At 36.7% G+C, this 10537-nt stretch overlaps 1 protein-coding gene and 1 pseudogene across 2 annotated transcripts; one reads left to right on the top strand and one right to left on the bottom strand.

Annotated features, from left to right (window-relative positions):
• The first annotated feature begins 2202 nt into the window (after positions 1–2202).
• LOC143606562 (sorting nexin 2B-like) lies at positions 2203–6277 on the top strand. Its single transcript, XM_077082296.1, has 5 exons — positions 2203–3254; positions 5244–5453; positions 5532–5792; positions 5869–5955; positions 6068–6277. Exons 1-5 carry the CDS (start codon positions 2451–2453, stop codon positions 6146–6148), a joined length of 1443 nt encoding a protein of 480 aa, XP_076938411.1. The 5' UTR covers positions 2203–2450; the 3' UTR covers positions 6149–6277.
• A 342-nt stretch (positions 6278–6619) lies between these two features.
• LOC143606564 (putative leucine-rich repeat receptor-like protein kinase IMK3) lies at positions 6620–10101 on the bottom strand (annotated as a pseudogene). The gene is made up of 2 exons (XR_013148770.1): positions 7971–10101; positions 6620–7275 (listed from the first exon to the last, which is right to left on the bottom strand). The product of XR_013148770.1 is annotated as a putative leucine-rich repeat receptor-like protein kinase IMK3 (transcript).
• Positions 10102–10537: the final 436 nt, after the last annotated feature.

Genomic DNA, 10537 nt, shown 5'->3' with positions numbered 1-10537 from the left:
TTGAATAATAACGCACCTAAACCCACGGAAATGTGTAGGAATAGTTTTCAAACTATTTGCGTGTACTTGTTTCGTCTTTCGATGCATAAAGTTTAACATCTTGCATAATTATAATAGTGTGACTAGAATGGTATCAAGAGAATTCACATATTATTCATTCATATGAAACCCAATCTTTACCCTACTTATTATTGATTTTCACATCACAAGGTAATTTTATTTCACATCATAAGAAAATATTTAGAAAAAAAGTCTTGATATATATAGGTTAATGTCTAAAGACAATCATGTTTGTGTGTGTGTATTGTGGGAAATAGTAAATATATTAAACTTACTTTGAAAGGCTGATAAACTAATTTGTGGGTTAAAATATGTTCAAGACTCTTAGTATTGGGTATGTAGTCATGTAGCATGAAATGTCCTCATGAGGGCATCCTCGTGAAAAAGTGGGGTACTTTCAACCAAATAGTTGTGAATTCAAATCCTGTAGATATATGTGTCATGCTTTCAGAACTAGATATAGAATTAATAGGGAGTTTGTATGTGTTTGCGGGTGAAAAACATGTAGCATGAAGTATTATAGTAAGATGTCTAAAGCTTCAGCTAAAATGGCTATATATGTGTTCTATATATTATAAAATGATAGATAATCAATTAATATTTTTAGGTAACTTAATTAAAAATATGTAAATTTCATTTAATAGTTTTATAATTTTTGGCAGATAAAAATTCATTTTATTTGAAATTATTACTTGTAGATGACCTTAATAAATCACTAGGTCTGTAATTCTGGATGATATATTAATCAGTTTCTTCAAAACTAGTTTTAAATTGGAATAATTATATAGAATAGTAACCAAATATGTTTAGAAAATTTTATAATCACAAGTTCACAACATCAAGCTTGTTGGGCTCCAATTAAGAGGAATCAAAAGCACAGGGACGAAACAGATTCAGAAATGGCCCAAATGTTGACTCACGCCCAACATACAGGCCCATTTATGGCATTTACTAAAAACAAACACAAAACTTGATTTTGGACATGAAAACACAAATTTGAACAGCAATCAACAGAACCGTTATGAATTATACTTCGAAGTTTGAACACACGAACAGTTATTACCAAAGTCAATGATGCGGAATCCTTATTGAGGATGACAATGAATCCAGCATCCATTTTTTTTGAAGGGATATTATGTTATTAGTAATTCTATAGCATATTTTGTTTTAATCACATGTAACCAATCAACATTCAAATTACACAAGATTCAATATATCTCAACACAAGTAGTAGTAAATGTCTAGCAACATGCAATATTTCCTAATAAGACATTATATGTTACATCCAAATCACCCCCCGTTGCTTATTGATCTCTTACCTCACATATTTCAACTCAATTGTACATGGTAAGATATAAATTATACATTTATTATAAATATCGCGTGAACACGGAACACAAATCATTATCCGTCTAATATAACGTGAGACACATTAGATGTCAATGTAGTTAAAATGAGATTTGTTTCACTTGCCTAGATCAATCGTGGTGCGCAAATAGACATTGTTTTGATGCTATCAAGTTAATTCAAGCGCCGAGATTTGTTTTCATTAGATTGTGTATCAAGAGGTTCTAAGATACCAACCTGGCATTTAAGCTACATAAACAAATCTCGTTTAATTATATGACGTTAAGTCATATTAAATAGCTTTAAACCATAAATGTACAAATCAAATTATCGGCCTCCTCTCTTGTCTTTTTTAACGTTTCATTCGCATACGAAAGTGATAATTATGGGGTTCAAACGAGAAGATTAGGGGGGGGGGGATAAAAGCATATACAAGTAGTAGATTTTTTTAACGACCAGCAGTAGATGCATTTAATGATGTGCATTTTCAAAAAGACGCAACCCTGATATAAATTACTTGGGCTTGAGTTTAATATAAATTCGTTTTGAGTTCTATATGCAAAACCCACAATTCACAATCACGTTGGGCTACACGGGTCAATTCTTATATCAATTTAACATGTTCACAAGTTAACTCTTTCATTTTTGTAAGATTCACCGGTTAAACGTTTTCACAAAATACTTGACTAAACATTAACCAAAAGAAAAAGACACAAAAGTTGTTTTGGGTTTAGTGGCTCGGTAACTGAAAACAAAGTCTATTAAACACCGAAGTTCCAAATTATCTCGAAAAATGAAGGAATTTGCGTTAAAAAAAAACAAAAATAAGAAAGATAAGATTAAGATCGAAAAGTGGATTGAATGTCAACGCTAACACTGGCCGTGTAAACTCCGAAACAACAACTAGTACAGTGCCGGCGACGATATCTTCTCTCACTCCGCCACTATTTGTCTCTCTACATTAATATTAATATTATCCCCAATTTCAAACCCTAACATTTCAATCAATCATTTCTTCTTCAATTCCTCAATCCACTTCACCAATGATGTCATACGATGATCAATTCGCTGAGATTCCGACCTCGGATGATCCTCTTACACATTCACCATCCTTCCAAAACCCTAACTCCTTCATTGACCCGCCATCGTACGCAGAAGCAGTGTTCAGATCATTCGACAACACTCAAATCAACCAACACCATGGTCATGATGATGTTGTTTCCACGTCAGCACCGTCAGCCAGTCACACGTTTCTAAAAATCTCAGTTAACGATCCACGGAAGAAACACGATTTAACCGATTTAGCCTACTTGGTTGGTTCGGGAGGGAAGAATTACTTGACGTATTTGATAACTACATTTACGAACCTTCCGGAGTTTAACGGGACGGATTTTAGTGTTCGGAGACGGTTTAAGGAAGTTGTGATGTTGTCGGATAGGTTATCGGAGTCGTACCGAGGGTTTTTTATCCCGACGAGGCCGGATAAAGGTGTGGTGGAGAGCCAGGTGATGCAGAAGCATGAGTTTGTTGAGCAGAGACGGGTGGCGTTGGAGAAGTATTTTAGGAAGCTGGCTGCGCATCCGGTTATTAGGCGGAGTGAGGATTTGAGGGTGTTTTTGCAGGTGCAGGGGGATCTGCCGTTGATGAAGACGGAGAATGTGGATGCAGTGGTGAATCGGGGGACAGGAGGGGGTGATTTGGTTAGGAGGTTTAAGGAGTTGAGGCAGTCGGTTACGTATGGTTGGGGTGGGACGAAGCCACCTTTGGTGGAAGAGGATAAGGATTTCTTGGAGAGGAAGATGAAGTTGCAGGATTTTGAGGTGCAGTTGAGTAATGTGTCTCTGCAGGTTAGTTGTTCATGTATCGTGTTTGCATTTTTATTGGTTTACGGTTAATTTAATCGATTGTTTGCTTAGAATCTAGAGTTTTAATTTTTATTCCGTGCCATTGATGCGTAGGACTTTGGGACTTTAGGGAGCGGGGTGCAATTTGGTGACCGAGAATTAGGAAATATATGTGTTTTAACGGATTAGATAGGAATAAAAAATTATGGTTATGCATTGCAAGATATTGGTGGGATTTTTACTAATCGAAATTGCAATTGGTGGGACTTTAGCGGGTATGATTGATTGCAAGCTATTATGCTAGTTTAGTTTGTTATTGAGGTGATGGCTACCATGGATGCAGTTTGATTTTTATTGAGGGTGTGTTTATCTTCAACTGTGAATGTTTTTTTTTTCATGATCGAAAACTATGCCTTTATTAGCAAAATTGTTATGTTAATACATAATAACAATGCTTAATTATAGAACATTGAGAGTGGTAGATGCTTGACGTTGAGGTACTGATCAAAGCTAGAGAGAAGTATGCTTCTAAATACCTTAGTTAGCTAGAGAAAATAGGGGTGTCAAAAAGAGTGTTACTGGTCTGTGCTAAGTTTCAATTGATTGACAGACGAAATATAAAATTGATTTGTTGATTGGATTGCTGAAATTGATAAATTGCATAACAAGGAACACGTTAACTTATTTAGATTAAAAATACGTAAAAGTGGTCACACCAAGTTTCGGGTTCAATACATTTAATACTAACAATCGGATTCATATGATATCCTTGTCACTACATAGACAAAGCTTAGATAATCACATTCATAAATTGAATAAACAGTAGACTCTTCAACCAAACAATAAATCTTCTAACGATTTTAGATTGAATAGTGTATATTGTATGATAAGAGTTTTTACCAATTATCAATCTATTATTCAACGGTGGCAACTATGCCACTGTGTTCTTTAATGATGATCAACCACTAGCAGAAACAATGATACAACGTGTGATAACACATGCAATTACAAAAGGTGTCAGCTATTTAGCAACTTAGAATGAAAATATGCCTAGTATACTTACAAAGCAGATTGAATACTAAATGAAATCAAACCCTTGACATTGATGTAACCACGAATGAACTAGCCACTTATGGTTGTGTATAATGATGATGATGATGGTTGTGTCTAATTGATGTTTGAATCACTTGTGTCACTAAAAAATTCTGTCACTCTTCTGTCTCTAGTCTCCATTGGTGAATAATGAACACTGTTAAAAAAATTCCCATAAAGACCATGCTGGGTCAGCGTGATCTGCACCGACCTTGGGTTGCTTATGCCCCTGATCCTCTGTGGTACATTGCCACAAATCCGGAGGCTGTTCAGCGTATACACTACGCTAGGTCTACGGTGACTTTGCAAAATTCTTTATTTCTTGATTGTACTTGCGTTTGACACCTAATCTTGTGTATTAAAACATGCAAACAGCATGCAAGAACACATCAGTTGATTGGTGGTTCAATTTTTTTGCTTCTAATTAGTCAGCATACGAGTAGTCTCATTAAGAAGATAAACTACTAAAAGTATTTGCTATTTTGAGAGGTGAACGGGATCAACAAGCCATACTTAAAGATTTAACAATCATGTTTTAAGGCTATGGCGATTGTTTAATGGCTGTGGATAATGGATATGAACTTCTGCCATCTCCTGAATGTGGGTCACTTATTTACCACATGTACAAACATCTTTGAACTACAGTTGTTATATCTGCATTATATGTTTTTCCTTGAGCACGTATGCACTGTAATATGTTTTGTATTATTGTCTTTGTCTTAACATAAATCCTATTTGTTTTATTAACCTAATTTCTTCTTTCTTGCTTTTTTTGATGAATAAATCACTATTTGACTATTGCTAAAACAAGTGTGAGCTATATAGGGGCCATATTAAAAGTTTAGTATGTTTTCTTTTAACCGTTGCACGACTTAATTTCATCATCTTGTTCAAATGCAGGCTGAGTCTCTTGTTAAAGCTCAACAAGACATAGGTGAAACCATGGGACAATTAGGTTTAGTGTTTGTGAAACTAACCAAATTTGAAACTGAAGAAGCTGTGTTCATCTCTCAGAAAACAAGAGCCAAAGATATGAAAAACATAGCCACGTCTTCTGTTAAAGCAAGCAGATTGTATCGGGAGTTGAATTCACAAACCATTAAACATCTGGTAGGTTCTAGAAACCTTATTATTATAGTTATATGATATCATATTAGTAAGAGCAACAAATTGTTCTGGTGTGCACAGGACAAACTTCATGACTATCTAGGGGTGATGTTAGATGTGAATAATGCATATTCAGATCGATCAAATGCTTTGTTGACACTGCAAACCGTTGTAACAGAGATTTCAATTCTAAATTCAAGAATTGAAAAGCTTGAAACAGCTGCATTTAAGGTATTTGGTGCAGACAGATCTAGAATTCAGAAAATAGATGAGTTGAAAGAAACTTTGAGAGTTACAGAAGATGCCAAAAACCACGCAATCAAAGAATATAAACGTATAAAGGTAAAACAGTGTTTAGAGATCTTGATTATTGGTGTTTAAATGATAGCTATAGTAATAATAATATGCTAAAATGCAGGATACTAACAAGACGGAATTTGAGAGGCTTGATGAAGAGAAGCGTGAAGATTTCCTTGGGATGTTGAAAGGATTTGTTGTTAATCAGGTGCGATATTCTTATAATTTTATGTTTAATCCTTGCTACATATATTTAATCGTGTTTCTTTATTATTAAGTATAATTTAAATGAAGCATATTGTGGTTTGTTTGTGTAACAGGCAGGATATGCAGAAAAGATGGCAAGTGTATGGGAAACATTTGCAAAGGAAACAAGTGGATATGCACAAAATAGTAGCTGAAAGCTGGCTGCATGTTTTATGTTTTTGTTAATGATCTTGTAAGTGCATATTAATTTGCCACTACCTAAATTTTGTGCAGCACCCAACCCAATATTATTTCTAAAGTGTTAAAAATGCCTGGTCTCTTTATATTTTACACTTTTTAAACTATGTCAAATTTTTAATTTCTTTTTAAGTAATACATTACTTGCAATTGTGACTTGTAAGCGACTCATTGCCGTTTCATTCGAACCAAATTCTGATTGAATTATCAACTGAATTGGACTTGAATTGACCCACACACAAAATCGACAGTTAACTGAATTCATCGAACCCTATTTGAAACAACAAAAATAACAAAACCAATCTGTTATAAAACTAAAAAGAAAACTAAAATGTTGGTTACAGGTGCAGTTTTAACTCGTAACCAAACCAAACAATGCTAACCCAAAACTTTCTACTTCTAGAAACTGTATTTACAACGACAGCCAAAAACCTCAAGAATGAACTGATGGTCCATAAACTACTCACCTAACTTCATTCCCTAGTCGAAGGGCCGCCACCTTCATCTCCAGAGCTTGTGGCGGTTTCCGGTCTAATTTGCTCAAGCTGCTGAAGAACTAGTTGCGCCTCGGGCCGAGCTGATGGAGTTGGATCAACACAATGCAAAGCAAGTTTCAAAGTATTCAACAACTCATCACCAATTGCAGTAGCATCCTTCATCAAGTCCAAATCAAACACTTCATTAGTCCACTCTTCTTTAACAATAGAAGCCACCCATTGAGGCAAATCCACACCATCAGCCACCTCTCCCGGCGACTTTCCGGTTAGGAGTTCTAACATAATAACACCAAGACTGTACATATCAGTCTTGGTGTTGGCTTTCTTGAGCTTGGAAAGCTCGGGTGCCCGGTACCCGAGTGCACCTGCGGTTGCAACCACATTCAAATTCGCAGCAGTCGTCATTAGCCGTGACAAACCATAGTCCCCGATCTTAGGGTTGAGATGATCATCAAGAAGAACATTGTTTGATGTTAAGTTTCCATGGATTATGTTTTGTTGTGTGTGGAGGTTAACTAAACCTCTTGTCATTCCTTTCATTATTCTCATCCTAGTCGACCAATTAATCGGTGTATTTGGTCCTCGAGCTACACCAAAACACAATAAAAGATTAGATTCATGAATGTTATAAAATAAAAATAAATAACAAAAAACAAGAATATTAAATGAGGGGATTGGATCTTATTCGTCTATATATGTGTTTTGCTTAACATAAGAACCCATTACAAGTAAACTCACAGACCCTATTAATACCATGCTAGGGTGGCAATTTCCGACATGACACGGAAATAATTAGGTTTAGGTGGGCATATCTAACCCATTTAAATAACAGGTCATGCTCGGGTTGCCTGTTAAACCCATTCAGCTAAACGAGTCGACCGACTACCTCGTTTATGACTCTTATCAACCCAACTTTTACAACTCAAATACCACGTATTTATCACCCGCCAACCGTTTGACACAACTAGATAATTGCTTAAACAGGTCATGTTCGGGTTGCCTGCTTAACCCGTTTAGTTAAACAGGTCGACCCACTAACCCGTTCAACCGATTTTTTACAGCTAACCAACTCGATTAACATGAATACAACTTGGTTATCACCTGTCAACCCATATAACAAGTTTAGATAAATGATTAAACAGGTCATGTTCGTGTCACGCGAATTTAAGTGTGTGCAAGTTAGCCTTCAAGCGGGCTAAAGGTAGAAAACCAGTAAAATCTGGATTTGAACATATAACCCTGAATGTGTGTGTGTATGCATATGTATGTGTGAAGAAAGTACCATGAAGGAAAGAAGCAAGGCTTCCTTTAGGCATATAATCAAAAACAAGAAGTTTCTCCCCTTTCGGACCCAAATAATAAGACCTCATTGCCAACAAATTCAGATGCCTAATTCTCCCAAGTGAATTAACCTCATTTTTAAGCTCCTTTTGGTTCTTTGTAATTCTTTCTCTCAATCTCTTCACAGCCACTTGAATCCCTTCGACTAATGTAGCCCTATAAACGGTCCCATAAGTACTCTTCCCCATTATCTCCGCTGTTGCACACAACAAATCATCCGCTGTAAACTGCACCCCACCTTCAAAATGCACTAGCTTCCCTCCACCCTCTCCCGCCCCTTCCGCCGCCACCTCCGTCGGAGTTTCCTTCGTGGGCCCCACTTGATCGCTATCCTTTTCTTTCACTTTATCTTCTTTCTTTAACAAGCAACATAAAACTATACAACATAATAATAGAAAACCTGCTATTAAAGCTCCACCTACAATGAGCAAGATTTCTTTAAACTTTCTTTTCCGGTGGCGGCTCTCTGGTGGAGACATGCCGATGCACGTGGTGGACGGACTGTACCCACAAAGATCAAGATTACCCGCGAAAACACTCGGGTCGAATTTTTAAGTTGACCCGGGACTTGACCGGATAGATTGTTGTAGGATACATTCAATGATGCAAGATTTAGTTGACCACCCAAGAAACCTGGGATTTGACCAGTGAGATTATTATGAGCTAAATTTAATGAAGTGAGTGACTTCAAATCTTTAAAGCTGTTAGGTATGCTGCCATTAATGGAATTATAAGAAAGATCCAAGCCTTTAAGGTTAACAAGATTCCCTATTTCAACTGGGATTTCATCATTAAACTGGTTATGACTGAAAGAAATCAGTTCAAGATCAGTCAACTTGGTCAAAGAGACTGGAATTCTTCCAGTGAAGAAATTATGGTCAAAAGTCAAACCTTTGACCAAGGGTTTAGTACCATTTACCCCACCACCCCAAGAATCAGGAATCACCCCTGAAAAAATATTGTACTGGAGAGATAAAAACATGAGTGAACTGGACTGAGTGAGAGACACAGGAATGGAGTTTGACAATGAATTCAAACTCAAATTGATATTAGAAAGCAAAGTACAATTCCCAAGGGATTCAGGGATTCCACCCACCAATGAATTGTTACTAAAGTCAAGATCTTGAAGCAGTTTACATGAACCCAATGTGGCAGGAATCAAACCTGTAAACTTATTATTATACAACTGCAGCCCTCTAAGATTTGGCAAGAACCCTAACTCCTTTGGAATTGAACCACCAATTCCATTATCATGGAGACTAAGCTTTCTTAGAGCTTGAAACTGACCAATTTTTGAAGTGATTTGACCACCTAAGCCTCTCCATGGAAGCTGTATCACAATAACCTGACCTTGAGCACACTTGATGCCTTCCCAACCACCAGAACAAGCTCCATAACCACTATCATTCCAGCTTTTCAAGAAACCATTTGGGTCAGTTAACCCTAGTTTAAAAGATTGAAGGGCTTTAAAGTCTGATTGGGTTACTATTATACCATCCCAAGATTGGCTTGAAACAACTAAGGGTAGGCTGCAAATTAGTAGGTGTTTTAGTAAGGTGTAACAAAGTGTGTTTTTCTTGCATTTTTGGTGTAAAGATTGGATTTTTAGTGATGGGTGTAGTATGAAGGTGAAAAAGTTTGTGTTTTTCTTGCATTTTTGGTGTAAAGATTGGATTTTTTTAAATGGGTATATGTTAAAAGATGTGGAAATTAGTAGGTGTAGAAAAGAGGTGAAAAAGTTTGTGTTTTTCTTGCATTCTTGAATCTTTTTCTTCCACTTTTGGTGTAAAGATTGGATTTTTGGTGTGTTTTTCTTGCATTCTTGAATCTTTTGAAATGGGTATGTGATGAAACAGAGTAGGTGTAGAATGAAGGTGAAGCAGTGTGTGTGAAAATGGAGGGTTTGGGGAGAAGGGTATTTTTGGAAAATGAAAATGGAGGCCATTGATGAAGGAAGAAGAAAGAAGTGGAGGGTTTTAGTTTTAGTAGTGAAAGATGAATAGTGGGATGGATGTGATGGGTGATGAAAGTTGCTGATGTCTGCACGTGATGAGCACGCTACCGGACTCAGATATCAACGCAGGTATCTTCTTGTTTAACAAGCAGGGGTAATATAAATATACAAATACAAATATTGGTTGTACTGACCGTATAAAGTCTAAAGAGGCACAGAAGTCAGAAGGTATAAGAAACAAGTAGTATTTTATAAAAATCTTATTATTAACAATATAAAATTGTACGTGTATGCCAAGACTGTTAATAACATATTTAGTTATGCTGAGGGGTGTGGGGCGCTAACCGGGGCGCTAGAGCCCCTCCGCTCGCGCCTCGGGGCGCTAACCCCACACCACCGGGGCGCGAGCGCGGAAATCCAGGCAGGCGTGAGCCTGGTCGCGGGAGAAGAGAGAGAAAATGGACGTTGGGAATGGAGAAATAGCCGTTGGGACCCGGTTAAATTAAAAAAAAAAAATATTTTTTACCTAAATAATACCCCATTTCATCTATAAA

The sequence above is a fragment of the Bidens hawaiensis genome, unplaced genomic scaffold (assembly GCF_021521415.1).
Source record: "Bidens hawaiensis isolate Kalapana, Puna unplaced genomic scaffold, B.hawaiensis_p1.1 tig00075561_1, whole genome shotgun sequence".
Classification (NCBI taxonomy): Eukaryota; Viridiplantae; Streptophyta; class Magnoliopsida; order Asterales; family Asteraceae; genus Bidens; species Bidens hawaiensis.
This window is presented reverse-complemented; position numbering and strand designations above follow the sequence as displayed.

What these genes read in the sequence shown, in the direction of transcription:
- LOC143606562 (XM_077082296.1), top strand. Translation starts at nt 2,451, where the DNA reads ATGATGTCATACGATGATCAATTCGCTGAGATTCCGACCTCGGATGAT. An exon ending in TGAGTAATGTGTCTCTGCAG is followed by an intron (nt 3,255 to 5,243) that starts GTTAGTTGTTCA and finishes GTTCAAATGCAG; the next exon opens with GCTGAGTCTCTTGTTAAAGC. An exon ending in CACAAACCATTAAACATCTG is followed by an intron (nt 5,454 to 5,531) that starts GTAGGTTCTAGA and finishes TGGTGTGCACAG; the next exon opens with GACAAACTTCATGACTATCT.